At 38.4% G+C, this 21569-nt stretch overlaps 1 protein-coding gene across 1 annotated transcript in view; it reads left to right on the forward strand.

The window, feature by feature from the left end:
• The window catches only part of FAR2 (fatty acyl-CoA reductase 2), a gene marked incomplete at its 3' end in the record, with an annotated part of 135170 nt that overhangs the window by 105181 nt on the left and 8420 nt on the right, over nucleotides 1–21569 (forward strand). The window contains exons 3-9 of the mRNA XM_082851106.1: nucleotides 2344–2519; nucleotides 6097–6276; nucleotides 13450–13627; nucleotides 14974–15018; nucleotides 16983–17101; nucleotides 18632–18699; nucleotides 21345–21516. Of these exons, the coding sequence (XP_082707232.1) occupies nucleotides 2344–2519; nucleotides 6097–6276; nucleotides 13450–13627; nucleotides 14974–15018; nucleotides 16983–17101; nucleotides 18632–18699; nucleotides 21345–21516 (938 nt within the window). The remainder of the gene's footprint in view (nucleotides 1–2343; nucleotides 2520–6096; nucleotides 6277–13449; nucleotides 13628–14973; nucleotides 15019–16982; nucleotides 17102–18631; nucleotides 18700–21344; nucleotides 21517–21569) is intronic.

Here is a 21569-nt window from a genome sequence, read left to right on the forward strand (position 1 = left end):
GACAAAGCAAGTCATATTATTAGGCCTGGCTAATATAGTAAAATGGGACCCTAATTTAGCACTGTGGTTTGAGTTGATGCAGCCAATTCATTGATTTATTTCAGCTGATTGTAATCAATACCAACGAGATCAGAAAACTTAAACTTCTTTTTTTTTGCGGTACGTGGGCCTCTCACTGTTGTGGCCTCTCCCGTTGCGGAGCACAGGCTCCGGACGCGCAGGCTCAGCGGCCATGGCTCACGGGCCCAGCCGCTCCGCGGCATGTGGGATCCTCCCGGACCGGTGCACAAACCCGTGTCCCCTGCATCGGCAGGCGGACTCTCAACCACTGCACCACCAGGGAAGCCCTTAAACTTTTTTTTAAATTACACTATGTTCACTCAGATATCCCCTCTCACTTGAAAATATAAATCCACAAATAGGATGTAGATTGGGACATTATTTCCCAAAATAGTAATTATCTCCTAAAATAGTAATGCTGTAAATGTATTTTGGTGCTGTTCAACATTGCACAGGTGGTCTGAAAGTATAATACAGTATAACAATAGCCTCTGCCTTTTAAAGTCATAAAAACCAAAAACAGAAAATCTATGTATGGCATCTTACATCATCTGTGAGCAGCCCCATTGCCAGAAGGATGGACACAGGTCATTTTCCACGTCTTGCTCTCAAGCAGCCATAAGTCAACACAGGCCAAAGTCAGACTCCACAGAACCTTAAATAGAGTTCTTATGAATAAAATCTATCATGACTCAAAAAAGAGCCTTCTACAAATGCAGTTATTAAAAAGGGGGGTAATTGTACAAATGTTACATAAATTTATCCAAAAAAATCCTGTGTTTGTTGTACAATTAACACAAACTACAAAGGAAAACATTTGACTGGGAAAGCAAATACTAGCATGCTTATGATCCATTATGCCTGGAGAGCTATTAAATGTCTTTCTGAAAGAACCAGAATGACCTTTTTTGAGAATGTCCCTCAGATACTTTTCAATCCCAGATGTCAAAAAAGCATTGAGGATTGACCTAACTTCTGAATTATTTTCAGAATTATAGTCACACTTACTAAAAAGGCCAACCTTATAGTGCAGGAAGATCATAGCTGCAAGACAGAAGTATATTATCTTGCCAGGTCAGTACGTGGATTTTATTCCCTTCCCTAGTTGGCTTCATTTAAATTTCCATGTTCCTCTGAACATGGTCTTGCCTGATACAAATGAGACATGATTTCTCTGAATACCTGAGATCAACTTATTACCCAACAGAAAAGCGTTGGGTAGCTCTCTAATGGGGAGGAGAAGCCTTCTGTTAAGGATCAAGCAACAGATGAAAACATTCTTTGGGGGTTAAAAGGGAGAAAAGGATTGTTCGTCTCCATTACTATATTACTATTAAAAACATAGACTAATTGTCTCTGCTCTTAACCTTTCTAAACATTTAACCTTACTTTTCTCGTCCTCACAGTTAACATACCATACCAATACTACAATAAAATTTTATTTTATCAAAGTAGGCTGGAGCCAAGATCATTTCATTAAAATTGTTATTTTCTGAGAAAATGGAAAATACAAATTTAATCTGAGAACTTCTGTGTGGAGGGGAAAGTAGAGACTCTGTTTCATCTGAATAATTGTAATAAAAGCTAAAACTGCCAGTGCTTTCCTTTTCCCTGTATAAATAAATTAGAACATTAAAAAATCAATTAAAATCTTATAAAAAGTACATGAGCTCATGTAATCCTCTTACTAGACAATAACTACCATTTATATTAGAATGAGATTATATAAAATTTTTTTTGTTTTACCCATTACAAGTTTTCTCAATTTGTTTTTTTCTAATTATCTTTGTGCTTCTAAGACATCTTGTTAATCTGGTACAATTAACCAAGTTGTTTTGAACCTGTGCTCATGAGACCTTCTTAAAGGCTGGTGAGTTTGCTGGTAATTTGTCAAGGCTGTGTAAAGGCTGGTAATTTTGCACTGAAAACAATATTTCCCAGGCAGAAATGGAAACAATCATCATGTATAAACCTGAAGCTGCCTTGGAAGGGAAGAAAGGATGGCACAGGATAAGGATGACTTACTACCCCTCCTTCACCCTGCAGGAAAAGTTCAAAATACACTCCTTACTGGTTATTGGAACTGACTTTTTCAAATTCTACCAAATTAAGAGAAGCAGGAATTATACTAAGCGACCTTGAACTGCATGCAGTACAGCAAATGGTTGAGTCATATTATTACAACTAAAACCAGTTTTTGAGAATTATAATGAAACAAGTCAGTGAAAACAAGAACAGTGTGATGGTGATTATGATCTTTGATGATTTATATTTATGTTTTAGCTGTTTGAAAAAGTCAAAGAAGTTTGTCCAAATGTGCATGAGAAGATCCGAGCTATTTCTGCAGATCTCAATCAGAATGACTTTGCCATCAGCATGCAGGACATGCAGGAGCTTCTTTCCTACACAGACATCATCTTCCACTGTGCGGCTACTGTGCGCTTTGATGACCACCTGAGGTACATCCCCATTCCCCTCTCATGACTTGTATTACACATGTGTGTGCACGCGTGTGTGTGTAAGTTTTTCTATGATTTCCACTTTATTTTATTTTTTAAATATTTATTTATTTTATTCTTGGCTGTGTCAGGTCTTAGTTGTAGCTCACGGGCTCTTTGTTGCGGCGCGAGGGCTTCTCTCTAGTTGTGGTGTATGGGATTTCTCTTCTCTAGTTGTGGCATGCGGGTTTTCTCTCTAGATGTGGCATGCGGGCTCCAGAGTGCATGGGCTCAGAAGCTGTGGCACACGGGCTTAGTTGCCCGGCAACATGTGGGATCTTAGTTCCCAGACCAGGGATCGAACCTATGTCCCCTGAATTGGAAGGCAGATTCTTTACCACTGGACCACCAGGGAAGTCCCTATGATTTCTTTTTTTTTAAAAAAGAGATATTCTCAATGAAAAAAAAAAAAATACAGAGGAGTAAAACTTCTCCAAAATCTTACTATCCAGAGTTAACCATTTAATATTGTAAAGACCATCCATTTCAGCTTCTTTTTTTAAAAAAATATATTTATTTATTTATTTTTGGCTGTGTTGGGTCTTTGTTGCTGCGCACAGGCTTTCTCTAGTTGCGGCGAGCAGGGGCTACTCTTTGTTGCAACGAGCGGGCTTCTCATTGTGGTGGCTTCTCTTGTTGCGGAGCACAGGCTCTAGGTGCGCGGGCTTCAGTAGTTGTGGGTTGCAGGCTTTAGAGTGCAGGCTCAGTAGTTGTGGCTCACGGGCTTAGTTGCTCCGTGGCATGTGGGATCTTCCTGGACCGGGGATCAAACCCTTGTCCCCTGCATGGCAGGCAGATGCTTAACTACTGCGCCACCAGGGAAGTCCCTCAGCTTTTCTTTATGCATCCATAATAGAACATATTTATGTTCAATTTTACCAAAAAAATGGCATCACATTGAGAATGATGTTTTTTGCAACCTGTTCAATTTTATTTCTAGATATCTTTCCTTGTCAATTGATATTCTGTTATAACTTGTAATGACTACATGACATTCCATTGTACATATATATAATATACTCAACCAGTTCTGTATTGGTGGATGTTTTTTAGAGTGTTCTAGCTTTTCGCTATTACAAACAGCTCTGCAGTGAACATCTGTGTCGAATACATTTTTTTCCCTTTGGGTAAATTCCCAGAAATAGAATTGTTAGACACATCCTAGATGTGTCCAGGTTATGAACAGTTTATATTTTGACATATAATGCTAAGTTGCTTTCCAAAAAGGAGGTATTAATTTACACTGTTCTTGTGCATACGAATGCTCATTTCTAACACCCACAACAGTACCATATTATAATTCTTAAATTCTTTCTATCATCATCAATATTATAATGCAAATAGCATTGCATATTTTGATTTCTGTTTCTTTGATAATCAGAAAGGTTGAAGATGTTTGCATGCCGATTAGCATTTTATTCTTTTGTGAAATGCCTGTTTATGTTCTTCACCTATTTTTCTCTTGAAACATTGTTTTCTTATCAGTTTTAGGACTTATTGGAAGATTTAGCATATTGACTCTTTGTCTTTTATAAGGCTCAAAATATTTTAACAGTTTATCATTTGTCCTCAGCTCTATTTTATTATTTACAAAGGTTTTCATAATTTCTTCCAGTATTTTTATTGTTTTATTTTTACACTTAAATCTTTGACCCATTTAAAATTTATTTAGCTATAAAGAATAATAGTCAGGAAAATTCCATAAAAAGAAGAGCGATGTAGGTGTGAATGTACAATATTTTTTATTACCAAAAGATGGTTATTTTTTAAACAGCATTTATTAAATGCTTTCTTTTCACTTTTTGTTTGAAAGGAAACTCTCATGGTATATTAAATTTCTATTTCTGAACTCTTATTCCATTAATTAGGCTTTCTCTTCCAGTACCACAGTATTTTAATGACTATGATTCTTATTTTATTAAACAACTATACACACATTTTTCTCTTTTTATAGAATTTTCCTGACTATTCTCACCTCTTGATTAAACTTAGAATAAATTTGCCAAGTTTTTTCAAGAGTTGGGAGTTTTATTGAGATTACCTTGAATATGCAGATAGATTTAGAAAAACAACATATTTAAAACATTGACTCTTCCTATCCAAGAACAATATATGTCTGTTTATTCAGTTTTTCTGTTATGACCCTTAATGAAGTTTTATCATTTTCTTCATATAAAGCCTATTCATTTTTTATTAATTTGATATATGTTTTAAGTGTTCTTTTTTGAATATGTGCCTTTCTTCCATTATAGTCTCTAATTTTTGTTTCTATATAGGAAAACTAGTGATTTTTTTATATAACTTTTATAAGTGGACACCTTACTGAATTATGTTATTGTTCATTCCAATTTTTTCAGCTGCTTGTTTGTTTCCCAGACATAATCTGATAGTCATTTAGGGATTGCCTTTGCAGTGTTTGTACTTATTAATTAATTTTATTTTCCTCTCTAATTATAAGGCTGGAACTTCAGAGCAGTGTTAAGCAGTAGTGATTGTTGGCATTCTTCTTGGCCCAACTTTAAAATCAGTGCTCCTTACTTTTCACCATTAAGCGTGACACAGGCTAGCAAATTAAAATATACATTTTTAAATCATTTTCTTCCTCTTTTAGTGAATTTATAAAAATTGAATTGGAAATGGATATTGAATGTCATTTATAAACTTTTCAAAAAATATATATATATATATACATGATCATGTATTTTTTTCTCTTTTTGAGTTAGAGTAATAGGTTTCCTGATTTTGTATGAAACATGTATTTCTAGAAAGAACTATTTCATTGTCATCACATGTTTATATAGCTTTGTATTCTATTAGGTAAAATTTAGGATTTTGACATCAATATTTTTTATTGAAGTAAAGTTGATTTACTGTGTTGTGCTAATTTCTGCTGTACAGCAAAGTGATTCAGTTATACATATATATACGTTCTTTTTTATATTATTTTCCATTATGGTTTATCACAAGATATTGAATATAGTTCCCTGTGCTCTACAGGAGGACCTTGTTGTTTAACCATCCTGTATGTAATAGTTTGCATCTGCTAATCGCAGACTCCCAATCTGTCACTCCCCCACACCCCTTGGCAACCACATCTGTTCTCTATTAACATCATTATTTATGTCTGACCTGTACCTTTGCAATAGAAACATATTTCTCATTCTATATTCACTGTTGCTCTCCTCCAATTTATTTGAATTTTCTAATTTAAGTTAGCTGCCTAATTTATGTTTTTCATTCTTTTAATGGCTGCTTAAGAAGCCCCTTTATAAATTCAGAGGATTGTGATTTTTTTCCTTCCGGTTGATTTAGAACCACGTGACCTCTAAATGCAACATGCATCATAGGATTTATGTGCACAGAAAACATCATCAACATATTATACATACCAAGTATCACATAACTTTGTGGCCGTGACCTGTCCTTTGATGCAGCCACAAAAATCAGATGGATATGCCAGTTATTGGAGTGGGTGCAGTTCCAGCAAAACGGGATGTGAGTTGCCTCACTGCATTTCCTTCTGTCTAATCTTCTCCAGACATGCTGTGCAGCTTAACGTCACTGCCACCCAGCAGCTCTTGCTCATGGCCAGTCAGATGCCAAACCTGAAAGCCTTCATACACATCTCTACTGCCTTTTCAAATTGTAACCTGAAGCACATTGATGAAGTCATCTATCCATGCCCCGTGGAGCCAAAAAAAATCATCGACTCCATGGAGTAAGTTGGGGTGAAGGGTGGGCAGACTGTTGTTCTCTTTAGCTCTTTGTAGTCGTTCATTTATAAGGTAACAAAGTGAGACACTCTTGGAGCAAAATGCTTCCAAAAGGTGCCAGCTTTAACTCCCTGTCCTTGCTATTCCCTCCATCCCCGGTGGAGAATACAGTGCTTGGTGATGGAGCGGGGATAGGGGTAGAAAAGTCCTACAGAAAAGTTGTCTTGAGTAGTTTAGGATTGCATGAAGTACTTGAGGGTACTTTACATGGAAGTCGTTTCTCAATTCTCAGTGAACTCAGCATTGTTACTAGATAAGGGAAGTATCATACATAGTATAAACGTTCAGAAGAAAGGTTTTGGCATCAGACTGGCAAAGGTACTGCAACTTAACAGCTGTGTGACCTTGAGCAAGTTCTTTGGCCTCTCTGAGCCTTAGTTCCTTCATTTGTAAAATGGGGCTAATAATAGCCCCTGTCCTTATAGTTGTGATGATAAAGTGAGTTATATAAAGCAATTATTGCAGTGCTAGGGAGTGTTTAATAGCAGTTAATAAAGAAGAACTAATGGAGAAGAGAAATTTCTTCCAAATCTGGCAGAAAGTGTTGGTCTCCTGCTCTATTCAGCTGAGAGACACTTTTCTTACTGTACTGTTATGCATGAGAGACAGAGGTCTAGCATTTCCTCTTTTTGCCAACTAACAGGAACACTTTCTTTTTAGGACATGGCCCTGGTTTCAGAATAAGTATGCTTTTCGTTCTGCCTCTTCATTCTTCTGTTCCATTTACCAAGTTTACCTTGTTTTGTTTGTTTTTTAAAAAGACTCTGCATAAAAAGTATTATAGCAGAGAAAATAGACCATTTCCTGGTGAATTTGTCATATTTTAATTTCTTATAATACTGTATCTACTATTTAAGATATACTCTTTAAAATGAAGCTTTAGCTAAATCAAGAGTTTATTCCCTTCAGGGCAAACATTTTTATCTCATACAGCTCTGATAATATATATTTTTACCTGTCATTTAAAAATATCCAGGACAAAGAAAAATGAAAGTCATCTAAAGGAGCCAGAGGTTGCTTAAGTTGCTAATAAATGCTGATGTTCTTAATTGGTGCAAAGGAACCTTTCAGAGTCCAAAGTTTGTCAGGATAGTTGGAGAAAAGACACTGATGCCAAAGTCAGTGCAGGAAAGTCGATGTCTAAAGCCTTGGCATGTTTTCAGGATGGAATTGATTTGTTTGTCATTTACTCACCCCCTTACAGCATTGTCTCCGGGTAAATGTGGTGTTTATGGATGTGCTAAGCCCAGGAAAGGAGCACAGGCCCATTTGATTCCTGACCCTGCCACTGAGATTCCAGAGGCTCACTCCACTGTTAACCCCCTAACCCCTGACAGACCTTAGCACGATTTGAGGAGGGATCTCTGAGAGGTCACCAGAGAAAAGAGCTAGGAAATGGAGATTCAGTTCACCCATTCCATACCACTTCCTCCCTCCCAAACTGTGTCCAGATGCTCAAAAACCCCAGATTTCAAAGAATAAGCTCACTGCCCAGAGGAGGATTTGATTTATAGTCAGGCATTTGGCACTTCCCATACTCCTCACTATATGTCAACTGGTAAAGGCAGGTAATGAATACATGATTGATGATCAAACTGTAATTGACATGGGTACAAAATTTATGTCTGTCTGTCTTGTACTGCTTTCAGAGGAGAAGAATTATTTTTAAACATATATATATATATATATATATATATATATATATATATATATATATCTCCAAATAGAACTAGGAATAAAATTATATTTTATCTCAACAGAATTCATTTTGAATGTAATTAAGGAAATAAAGGTGTTTTTTTTAAACAGGGGGAACATCATTACTACAATTTATTTGTTCAGAATTTTATACTAAGGACCATCTGTCCAGCCCATCCCTCTCAGCCCTCCCCTTACATTTGCGCTGCAGTCACACGGAAGTACTCACCCCTCTCTCTCTTACCTCTCTGCCTTTGCTTAGGTGGTTCTGTTTCTAGACACTACTTCCACCTCTGCTTCCCCTGGTGAGTTCCTATCCAGACATCAAAGCTCTCCCCTCGGAGCCCACGGGCTTAGGTGGCCGTTCCTGGTGCTCCCAGAGTGCTCATCTTCTACACTGTGCTTAGCACAGGTCATTCTAAATGTCTGGTTATTCGTCTGTATTCCCCAGTGGACAATGAACTTCTCAAAGGAGGAGAGTATCTCTTGCTCCTTCTTGCTCTCCAGGGCCAGCACATAGTAGGAACTCAAATATTTGCTGAATGAATTAACACTTTTTTTTTTTTTTTTTTTTTTTTGCGGTACACGGGCCTCTCACTGTTGTGGCCTCTCCCATTGCGGAGCACAGGCTCCGGACGCGCAGGCTCAGCGGCCATGGCTCACGGGCCCAGGCGCTCCACGGCATGTGGGATCTTCCTGGACCAGGGCACGAACCCGTGTCCCCTGCATTGGCAGGCGGACTCTCAACCACTGCGCCACCAGGGAAGCCCAAATGATCACTTTTTGATGGAACTGGATGATTGTTGTTCATACCACTCCAGCTGGTATTTTTGTTCTTGTTTCTTTGTTTGTTTAGACAAAGCAAGAATAGATGACAGAATTCCATAGCAAGCTGATATTTGGGGATGTGAAGTCTTGTGTATAAAATACCTATATGCCCACATCTTATCCCTGTTTCGGATTGCACTTTTTTTCTTCTTAAACTTTCAATAAAACCTATGTGTTAGGGCTTCCCTTGTGGCGCAGAGGTTGAAAGTCCGCCTGCCGATGCAGGGAACACGGGTTCGTGCCCCGGTCCGGGAAGATCCCACATGCCGCGGAGCGGCTGGGCCCATGAGCCATGGCCGCTCAGCCTGCGCGTCTGAAGCCTGTGCTCCACAACGGGAGAGGCCACAACAGTGAGAGGCCCGCATACTGCAAAAAAAAAAAAAAACCTATGTGTTAAGTTTGGAATAATGCTTTGAATAAATCCCAGCAGCCCATCACCAACTAGACCATTGTTCACGACTGTTTCAACAATTCCTACATCAGATGGAATTTTCTGAATAATAAATAGCATTAAATTTTAGAATGACAAATAGCATTAAAGTTATTCCTAATAAACATTAGTGCACCTAAATCCAGGTTTGGTTGCCGTGTTTTAAGAAAATATTTTTCTCTGATTTCATCTCTATTCTGTAATTGTAGTAACTGTAGTTAAAATAAAATTAGTTTCCAAGAATTTTAGGTTCTATCTCCCTTAGAAATTTTCATTAACAGTAACCCCATGGGGATCTGTCATTGTTCTTAGTAGTGCAGGGGTCCTCATTTTTTTAAAGGAACCAGGAGTTAGACAACAGGAAAATGATCAATTTCCCACTGCCCTCACTTTGTGTTGTCTTTCAATTCCTAGATGCTTTAATCCAGTCAAAGCTCCTGATAGATTTGTATCTATTAAAAATCATACTTTAAGCTACTTGGCCACCAGAAATCACAGCCGATCTGCCAGGTGAAACAGAAAAGTTGTTTCTTGATCAAACACTAATTGCAGTCAACCATGGCAGATATGCTGCAGGTAGAGTGTGAGAAGCAGGGAGACTGAGGTCATAGCAGCCTCGGTAATGGCCCTTTGGGAAATGCAAAGAGGTCAAATGTTGGAAAGTAGTTTTGCCTTCATGCTGAAGAGCACATTGTTAACGCTAAGAATGCTTATCTATTCTAGGGGAAAGGAAGAAGCTGGTTTTAGCATTTGTGCTTTTATTGTCAGGATTGTACAGCGTTAGGACGGCATCTAAGCAGCTGACAAAAAAACTGTCATTTCTGTGTACCACGCTTTAATGCGAATCAGAGCAGTGTTAAATTGTTTCTTAAACAAACTGAATAATTTTCATGTTGTCAGGTCATTGGAGCCAGAATAGGTGCTCAGTGAAAGTCTACAGGGTAATACAGAGGACAAGAAGTCACCACCAGCATTAGGCTCAGATATACCCTTTTCCCCAATAAAACGTTCATATTTACTTTGAAGCCTGTTAAATTTATTCTGAAGCCAACTCTGTCAAACTGAAGTTGGTCAACCTTTAACCTTTCAGCTTCCCAGCACTTTTCACCACTGCCGCCGGACATTAACTTCCAATTTTTCTTCATTCTCTGCAAAGACATCCCCTCTCTTACTTGCCCACAGTCTCCCTACAGCCCCACCTCCTTCTGAGTTCACGCATTCTGTCCTATCATTATCCATCTCAGCTTCCCAAACCTTTGCCAGCACATAAATTGGCCAATCAAGACTGTCTTGTGGGAGGACACACATGTACTGAATAAGGTAGCTCATTCCTGGCGGCAGAAAGGTGATTGGACACAGAGATAAAAAACATAAAAAACATAATCCCTCCTGGACTCATTGTAAAGTGGGGAAACAGACACGTGGGCGAGAACATATGACATGATAATCAAGGGAAGAGCAGTCCAGATGAGAGAAAAGAGAGCAAAGGCTACCATGAAGCAGTGTGTCCAGTATTTACTCCCAGACACCCTCTCCGATATCCCTCTAGGTATATCTAGCTTGCCCTGCTTATTGCATAAGAAAATTAGAAGGCAAAATACATATTACTCTTGCTATTTCATTCAGTAAATATGTAAAGTATGAAATTAATGATATTAGGAGGTTGAATAAATAAGTTTCAAACCAAAAAAGTAATATTTAGAGGAAATTGTGTGTGCGTGTGTGTGTGTGTGACACACACAGCCTTCTGAAGTCTTCAATAACTTTTTGCTTCTTTTGAAGCTATTTAAGTACAAGCTTAGTATTTGGAACCCATGGGTTCAGACATCTTGAGTACACTGAAGGGCATTGGCTTTAATTTCAGAAATTTTCTTTGGTTTATACGCTGTCTTTTTTCCATGCTACCTTATTCGCTATTTTAAAAACTGATCGAGAACAAACAACAGCAGCAACTGAAACTTTGGTAAAGAAGAGCATGAACTGATTTTAGGTCCTGAAAAGGACATCACTTAACCAATGGCTGTGCATATTTTTTACATGAATCTCCTCTTCAAACCTGGGAAATGGCTGGTTGAGATATGGTCTGTTTGGCTGTATTAGAAAAGATATTGTTAAACCAACTATTACCTTTGTAGATATATCCTTCTTGGTTGTTTTACTAAAAATAGAATGTCTTAGATTTGTTGGTTCATTTTGTTTTATCAAATAGCTCTAGGTGTAGTTGTAAATATTCCTGTTTGTCCTCATATAACCTGAAAATTTAGAACAGGTATAATTATTGCCATTTTTTCATAAGTGAAAATGGAGGAAACGAGAAGATGATACAGTAGAATATGGGGGAGCTACAAATAGTAGAGGCAGACCATCTACAGAACACTACAACTTCTTTTGCTTTGTGTTCTTAGAAACCTATGAAACCAGTATTTTCTAAGATGAGCTAACTCACCAAACTTGGGGAAGCCTCCAGGTGTTACCCTTTCCATGCACACCAACAGCAATAAGAGCACATGGTACCAGCCATGTGACATACAATCCTAGCATTGCTGGCTTCTGATGTTTTCTTAAAATTGTTTTTTTTTACAGCCTTAATAAAATTAGGCTATATTTCTTCTGACCCAGTTTTTGTAACCTGTATGTTTTTGCAGGTGAAAAAAAAAAATGGTCTTAGGTCAGTTAATCCACTGCTGACCCACAAATAAGATGAGATAAAGATAACATTATTAGAAAGATAGAGAAATGTCTGCATTACCCCTCACTCTCTCCCAACACTCGGGTGACTATATAATTGAAATATCTTCTGCTTTTCTAAGTATTTGGAGTTGTTTTTAATTCTAGGAACTTCTCAAACTTTCCGTTTTCAGTGTAAATCAGAAGGAATTTGATACTAGAAGGCATTTGATACTAGGCTAGAAAATACCCAGCACTAGTAGCCGCAAAGCAAGGAAAACCAAACCATCACAGGCAGTGCTCATGTTTCTCTCCAATATCGGAGAGTTACTGAAATTGAGAGTTGTGTTTCTGGCATTAAGCACATCTTAAATACTCAACAATTTGTCATGAGAGGAAGACGATAAACTCTAATAAGATTTTTCTGCAATCAAAATTGTATGATTGCGCTGGGTCCGATAAAATAGGAATGAATGTACCAAACACATGGATTATAAAAATCACACTGACATATAGCCTAATTTTTAAAAACTATATTATATCAAAAGTTTAACCAAATAGATCTACCAGCTAAGAGAAACATTCAATATTTAATCGACAATAATTTGATTGCTTTCTTAGAGAAGATCAGATAGACTTTGGGATTATCAAAATGGTTCTAACGTCTTTTAAAAAAAAGATTAGGCTAATGCCGTGGTAATTCAGTTATTCGTGATACAGGTCTTCCTGTAAGTGAAGGTATTCAATAATCACTCTATTAAAGCTGCTTCACAGTGCTATTCTCACTCCACTTGACACACTATTAACAGTTATAAGAGCACTTCAGAGCTCATTGGAAATCTCTGGAAATGATTACCAAGTTATTAGCATAGACTCTAAACAGACTTTCAAAATACAGTGCATAGATTTGCTAAAATGTTGTAAGTCTGCTAAGTGTAGTTGCTTTTCTTTTTTGAGGCATTGAGTAGAATTTTTAAAAAATCAAAGCTGAAGGTTTCAAGATGGGTGCCATAGGTTCTAACTGGACAACAGTGAATTAGTGGGGCTGCCACTGATGAGCCTCAGAGGACAGACTCTCAAGCCCATGACCAGGGCAGCCAGCCCGCTGCCAGGTGCCCGACTGGCCCTCGCAATGCGTTCACTGAATGTACCTTCATAGGTACATTCCTGCTGAGAGAAAATAATTGAAGATAGAGACTGAGTCTATATGATCAAGTAGCAGACTGCATAGCTATTGGATAAATCTATCGAGGCAGGGGGCCATAGGATTCGACTAGTAATATTGGGCTGAGCAGTGGAGAGCAAAGAACTCATCCGTCATGCATCATTTGGACAGGTATACACTCAAGCCTTGGTGTCCTCTGACAGTTCCTAATTCCAGAACTCAAGCTAGAAGGGGGAAGTTTTGTTTGATTGTCGATGTCTCACAGTTTCTTTTTCGGTCTATTGTCTAACATATGTTGCTAGAATTCTTTTTTACTCTGACTACCTTCAGGTGGTTAGACGATGCTATTATTGATGAGATCACACCCAAGCTGATCGGGGATCGGCCCAATACGTACACCTACACCAAGGCCTTGGGAGAGATGGTGGTGCAGCAGGAGAGCGGCAAGCTCAATCTTGCCATCATACGGCCCTCCATCGTGGGAGCAACCTGGCAGGAGCCTTTCCCAGTAAGCCCACTCGCCTGGATTCCACACTTTGCTTCCAAATCAGCATCCTTCTAGCCCAATTACTCTTTGATGTCTTTCTTTTTTCTTTTTAGTATGTATAGCTAAGTACAGCAAATCAAATGTGAGCCCATTATATTAGGACAGAAGTCCACATTCGCTTCAGGATTTATTCAGCATGGGGCTCCTCTGAGTGTGACACTGACTGTCCTAGAGTTGGGTGGCATCTCAAATTAGCTTCTCATTAACTCTCGTCTCAAAATTGCCATGGGAAATAGTTTTATTTCTTGGCTTCCCCACTATAGTTTAAATATAGCAGAATGTTCTTGATGGCCAAATTGGTAGTATTACAATTGCCAGGGTAAATAGGAATCACGAAGCTCAGAGAAAAGTCCTCAGTTTAGGAATAATAATTTTTATCTCTGTATACTGCTATATCTTTTAGAAAGTACTTTAAATTATACCATCTTTTTTGAAGCAATTCTATAAAGCTTTTGCACCAGATAAATCCAAGCTCCATTACTTACTGACATGCAGGCTTTTGAGCTGTCTCATCTGTAAAACTGGGCTAATCCCACCCACTGTGGAGGGTTGATCAAATGAGTCGATGTATGAGGTGTGCTTAGTGCAATGCCTGGTCCCTAGTAAAAGGCTCAACTAATATTAATCCCTTCAACTTCTCCTGTCTTCTCTCCCACTTTACACACACATTTTTGACTTTCACAGATAAAGAAACAGACATAATGAGGTCAACTGACTTGCTTAGGGCTTAGGAGACAAACTCAAAGAGACATTTGTCTCTAACTGTTCCTAAATATAATCTTTCCTCTAACATCTGTAGGCAAGCTAATACAGATAGACAGATAGATAGCTGGATAGACAGATACATACATACATAGAACGAAAGATGCTATGACTCTTAAAATTGTCAAGAAATGGACATTTCCTACAAACTGTGCTTGAAATGTTCCCCTGAGGAGTTAAAATCAGGCCCAGGTGGGGAAAATGAATTGGTTAGCAGATTATGATATTTAAGAGGTGATCCAGTTTAGTTCATAAGATGTCATAAACAACTTGCAACCATCCATGATTCCTCCGATGAAATAAGTACTGGCAGAATTTTAATTCTTGCACAAACCAAGTGCAGAAAATATCCAGTGCTTTCTCATTGGTCTCTGTTTGAAATCTTAGAAATTAGATTTCTAATTGGATTAGAGAGTTCTATCGGCTGGGGTCTCAGTGCTCTTGTTTGAAGTTTATTAAGATTAGACTGCAGATGTTCCAAAGATATTAGGATTTTCTGACATGTGGAACCAATTAGAAATCTTTTTTTTTCTTTTTTTTTTTAGGGTTGGGTTGATAACGTAAATGGACCTACCGGGCTCATTGTTGCGGTATGTATAATGGTGTGGAAATAATTACTTGAAAAGTAGTGGAGGGATAGTAACAAAATGCTAAGTGTTGGCTTAGCTTCACTGACGCAAAACCATAAGCATTACTTTACTAACCACAATTGATGCAACTTATTTCAATTTTGCTGATTGGAAAATAGAGGCAGAATGAAATTACTTTAATTATCTGTGGATATCATTATCAGGAAAACAGAAATACTGTGATATCATCAATTACTACTTAGGAGTTTTATTTTTGGAAACTTTTGAACATCTAGTACCATGCCTGTATTTCCCCTTAGTTAACACAAGATGGGGGTGTTTCCCCCTTTTCGCTCTATAATGGTAGCTTGAATTAGGGATGCAACAGAACTCATATCCCCAAAGATTTTTAAATTGATATGCATGTGGATAGAAATTATATAAATTCATAAAATATATCAACATCAATTTCTTAATAGATACGAGAAAGAAAACTACCAATTGGAGCAAATTTTTCAAATATAAAAACTGATGACTATAGGAAACACTTTTCAACAATAATACTCTCACAGACCAGGAGAAACATCAATCATTCCTCTGGGTCAGCAGCACTTTGTGCATGTCTCCCTGCAGTGGAGACTGATCCAGTGAGCTGTGGTGCTTCCCAGTTCACACTGAAGCATTTTCGGGCCAGAACCACAACTCTACTCTTTAGAACAATGAACAGGGCTTCAACTCTTTAAATGAGTTTAAATCTTATTGGGGATCTCATGTTTCAGACTATGACTTTGTTATTCTCAGAACTAGATCCAACATGAACTACAATACAAATATAAGACAGTGAATTATAACTACTTGTCAAACACAATGACAATGAACTTCTTTCTGATTTCTTTCTTTTTCTGTTTCCTACCTGCCTTCAACTCTTGAGGCTTAGTTGGGGTGAACATTTGGTAACTTAGAACGTAACTATTTTAACATGATTCAAGAGTAAGTTTTATTACATTGTTTACAAAGCTGCATATTAATTCAAGTTTTCTAAAATTTTCCAGACCGATTTCCTATGTCCAAAGGAAGGGAAATCAGTTACAAGAAAACAGAAATTAGGAACACAAGAAAGTGCTAACCACTGCACATTGATGTTGGAAACATACAGGTGTAAATAATCACTTTATAAAGTCACTAAATGTGACTTTTAATTTATTAACTGACTTCTTTATTTATCGACACATTTATTAACATGAACAATTCCCAATTCTTACATCTGTGTAACATCAGTGATCTGTGAGGTAAACAAAGATACCAAACAAAAAGTAAATAATGGTGGGTTTTTCCCCAAGTGATAAAAGAAGTTTTGTCAAGTAGAATTTTATTAATTTTTTAAAAATGTTTCTTAAACATTTAGTGTCTATTATTGCTTGTAAATTAGTAGACACTAGCAGAAAACAACATCATTTAAGAAATGGTAAGCTAAATTAATGGGGAATTTGGGAACCCTAATTCTTGTTTATTAATTAACCAAATATATTAAACCTCTCACAAGTTTGAGGAATTTCACTCTGAAAGGAACCTGAGGACCCCTAGCGGTTCTTGGCAATGGTGGCACTTAGGATGAACTCGGCTGGGAGATTGGACAGGCTGAGAGCAGTCAGCCTTGGCGCAGGAACCTAGTAAGCAGTGATCAGTGCTGGCCGTTATCACTAACAGCATTCGTATTACCTGTCTGATGTATACTTTAATCCCGGCTATTACTTAAGACCTGGTTCAATATTTTATGTCCTTGGGACTTCCCTGGTGGTCCAGTGGTTAAGAATCCACCTTTCAATGCAGGGGATGAGGGTTCGAGCCCTGGTCGGGAAACTAAGATACTACATGATGTGGGGCAACTAAGCCCGCACTCTAAAGCCCGCGTGCCGCGACTAAGACCTGATGCAGCCAAATAAATAAATTTTAAAAATATATTTTATGTCTTTTTTCCTGTGCAGGCTGGGAAGGGGTTTCTTCGGTCCATAAGAGCTACTCCGATGGCTGTGGCAGATTTAATTCCAGCAGATATAGTCGTCAATCTCACCTTGGCTGTAGGATGGTACACGGCAGTTCACAGGTGTGGATGCATAAGCTGGCTTTTAAAGAATTGATGAGAAGGAGGGTGACTGTGTTAGGCACCTTTTCAAAATACATGCATTTTGGGACTTCCCTGGTGGTGCAGTGGTTAAGAATCCACCTGCCAATGCAGGGGACACGGGTTCGAGCCCTGATGCGGGAAGATCCCACATGCCACGGAGCAACGAAGCCCATGTGCCACAACTGCTGAGCCTGAGCTCTAGACCTCACGAGCCACAACTACTGAGCCCGCGAGCCACAATTACTGAAGCCTGCGCGCCTAGAGCCCGTGCTCCGCAGCAAGAGAAGCCACCGCAATTAGAAGCCCGCGCACTGCAATGAAGAGTAGCTCCCGCTTGCTGCAACTAGAGAAAGCCCGCGCGCAGCAACGAAGACCCAACGCAGCCAATAAATAAATAAATAAATTTATTTAAATATATATATATATATATGCATTTTATTGTGGAAGACCCCAGATGTGAGAGGGTGTCCATTTCAATCTTTCACAGTTCCAATTATGCCATCATATATGCATTAAGTTGTTTTATAAATACTGGTTAGTACTTGGTTGATCATAAAGTAATAAATTTTTCAAATCATTTAATCATCTAATTCTTGATAACTGAAAAGCTTTTCTTTCTATTCAGTAATCTAAAATACAGCTTCCTTTCTTTTTTTTTTTTTTTTTTTTTTTTTTTTTTTGCGGTACGCGGGCCTCTCACTGCTGTGGCCTCTCCCGACGCGGAGCACAGGCTCCGGACGCGCAGGCTCAGCGGCCATGGCTCACGGGCCCAGCCGCTCCGCGGCATGTGGGATCTTCGCAGACCGGGGCACGAATCCGTGTCCCCTGCATCGGCAGGTGGACTCCCAACCACTGCGCCACCAGGGAAGCCCTACAGCTTCCTTTCTTAAGGCAAAGGAGATAAAAGTGGATGAAATGAGAGCATATTTTTTTAAACTCCTCAGTTCCTAATAAATGCCAAAAGTTCAGATCACCGTGTGTGTAGCGGGGGAGGGGTGGGGGGTGGGAGGGATTTTCTAGTACAAGGAAAAAATAATAGGTTGTTTGTATATTTAGCTTTGTTATAAAAGGTAAACAAAGTTAATTTTTGTTAATTATTGGAAGTTAGATATTTAGATGTTTCCAATCCAACAGAGCTTCACTGGATTTAGGAAAAAACATGGCCCATATTTTTGCCCAATAAAGATGTCAAGAAGCTAGAAACATGATCTGCTTTCTCATCGTCATGCTACCTCCATTTGCTCCATAAATATGTCAACCTATTGGGATTTTTTTCCTTGTACATATGTACACACACACACACACACACACACACACACACTCTTGCACTTTTCCTAGTCTTCTTCTATTTTGCTTATTAACCCAAAGAAGGAACAAAAGATGGAAGTGTTGCGTAGGGTGCCTTAGTCATGGGAATGATTGAAAAAACCTTGTTTAAATGTTATTTTCCCTTACCTTTCTTTCATTAGTTCTCCATTTTGTTGTATTTATCTAAATTTTGTTTTCCAGACCTAAGTCAACATTGATCTACCACTGTACGTCTGGCAACCTCAATCCCTGTAATTGGGGCAAAATGGGTAAGTGCCTATAATGATGTACCTATATAACTATGAGAGTCTGCTCACTCGTGATTAGGGTCTGCCACAGGGAAAAAAAAGACAAAGTGTGTCATGGAGCTTAGAGTCTAATGGGGGAAAAGACAAAACATAGGTAAAGAGATAAAAATAATTGCAAATTGTAAATGTGTAAGAGTTAACTAGGATGTACTGTGGTATACCAAAAAAAGGGGCCAGTGGGATAGCTGCAAGATTGTAAGCAATAAGGAGTCCATTGGCTATAGACATTTAAAAAATAAATAAAGCCAAGTAAAAGTCAGCAATTATAAGCAATGCCAGTGATAAAATACTCCTCTTGCTGAGCCACTGCTCTCATGAACACAGTCCTCATACTCTGGCCACATCGCTGAGAATGTGACATAATCAATGGCCAAGTAGATTTAGAAAAGTCCAATAATGTTAACTCATGTTATTGAGTCAGTGATACTCTTTATTAATTTATGCTGTCAGCCATAGTGTAACCTTGAATGTATCCTGTTGAATTGAATTAATTCTTCCACCTAACCAATCTTGTACTCTCCTTTGTCAGTTTCAAAGTTGATTTTCTTGCAAATATTTGAAACTTTTAGATCATCTAATTGTTTAGCTACTAGATGTTGAAAAAAATCAAATGTGCTTAACTTGTTAGAATCTGATTTCCAATTCTGAGCACTCTGCTCTGCTATTCTAGTTGCAAAGTTATTACTTCAGTAAAAGTAAAATGAAATTATCTACTACCATCAAAGTTCTTTAGGTAATATATCCAGGTATTTAACTAAATAATTCTGACAATATTTGGAAATAAAAATAAATCTCCTCTACCTCAGTAACAGAATTAAGATATCACTATAAAAAGAGGCATTAATAGAAGCAACCAAGATACTTAAACTTTTCTTTTTTAAAAAAACAGCTCTTTTTTTAAAAAATTTATTTATTTTGGCTGCGTTGGGTCTTCGTTGCTGTGTGCGGGCTTTCTCTAGTTGCGGCGAGCATGGGCTATTCTTCATTGCAGTGTGCAGGCTTCTCATTGGGTGGCTTCTTTTGTTGCAGAGCACAGGCTCTAGGTGCGCAGGCTTCAGTAGTTGTGGCACACAGTCTCAGTAGTTGTGGCGCACGGGCTTAGTTGCTCCGCGGCATGTGGGATCTTCCCGGACCAGGGCTCGAACTCATGTCCCCTGCATTGGCAGGCGGATTCTTAGCCACTGCGCCACCAGGGAAGTCCCCAAGACACTTAAACTCTTAAATAAAAAAATGCTACATGTAAAATCCATTCCTGAGCTTCAAAATAGTCTTCTTCAGTGCTGAAAATGTTTACTATCTATTTTGTAGAATAATAATATTTGAAAGTGATCTTAAAAATAATCTAGGGCTTCCCTGGTGGCGCAGTGATTGGGAGTCCGCCTGCCGATGCAGGGGACGTGGGTTCGTACACCGGTCCGAGAGGATCCCACATGCCGTGGAGCGGCTGGGCCTGTGAGCCATGGCCGCTGAGCCTGCACGTCCGGAGCCTGGGCTCCACAACGGGAGAGGCAACAACAGTGAGGCCCGCGTACCGCAAAAATAATAATAATAATAATAATCTAGTGTGCTCACTTTATTTGACACACAAGGCCCAGAGAGAGTTAATGATTTATTCAGTTCATATGGGGAGCTGGAGCCTGATGTAGAAGTATTGATAGAAGACAGGTCTCCTGAACGTGTAATGACCACCCACTAGGGATTCCTAAAAGTTAATATGAATCCCTCTGGGGGGAAAAGACCCAGGAATCAGATAATATTTTCTGTATAGGGTATATATTTTTCATACAGATTTCTAGGTAGTATCTTTTATGGGACAGTAATCATATTACCATAATAACTGATAGCTTCAACATAACTGAGTAATGAACTTAGGCATATTCTTTGAAAATTCTACATAAAATCAAAATTGAATTCAAATGAATGAATACCTTTTGAAAAGACATATTGGATTTACAAATATACACTAAAAGCTTTAAACTAGGTTTTATATAAGTAATACTTTTTTTAAAAGATTATTATTTTAAAAAACTCTGGAGACAAGAGTAAAACAATTGAGTCTGACATATTCCAGAGCAGTAGGAATACCAAAGACGTAAAAGACTGGTATCTAAATTGAACCAACACAAAGGAGTCCTGCTTTTCTATTCTCTCTTTTACTTAAATCTTTATAAAAGTTTAAGTAAAATGTCTAGAAACTTTCCTGATTTTCCTGCAAGTAAATGATCCAACCAAGGAAATAACACCCCTAGGCTCTGTCTTGGGCTTTAGAATAGATTAGATAACCTTGAAATTGAATGATGGATTTAAGTTTTTCTGAACAATACTTCACTGTATTGACTAAAACTATTTTCCCAAGAAGTTGTTTTAGGGTAAAGATTTCAAGAGAAGGACCAAATTCTTAACCTATTCAAATGGTTTGATTTTGCAGGTGACCACTTGCCCGGCATAAAAATCTTAATATTATTCTCAGAAATTGATTCATGACTCTACACAACAAATCCTTATTATTTATTGTTTTGACCCATTGCAAATGCCATCCACCACAGTGGGTTTATATGCTCCTAGACTTAGCACTTACTCTGGGTTTTTTTTTTTCCCCCCCCCAGGGATCCAAGTCTTGGCAACCTTTGAAAAAATCCCACTTGAGAGAGCTTTCAGGAGGCCAAAGGCTGACTTCACAACCAACAACGTCACAACCCAGTACTGGAATGCAGTCAGCCACCGGGCCCCTGCCATTATCTATGACTTCTACCTGCGGCTCACAGGAAGGAAGCCCAGGTGAGAAGCTGAGACAATAGCTTTAGGAGTGTCTCTGCATGGAAGTTGAGGGC

This window comes from Leucopleurus acutus, assembly GCF_964270905.1.
Source record: "Leucopleurus acutus genome assembly, chromosome: 11".
Classification (NCBI taxonomy): domain Eukaryota; kingdom Metazoa; phylum Chordata; class Mammalia; order Artiodactyla; family Delphinidae; genus Leucopleurus; species Leucopleurus acutus.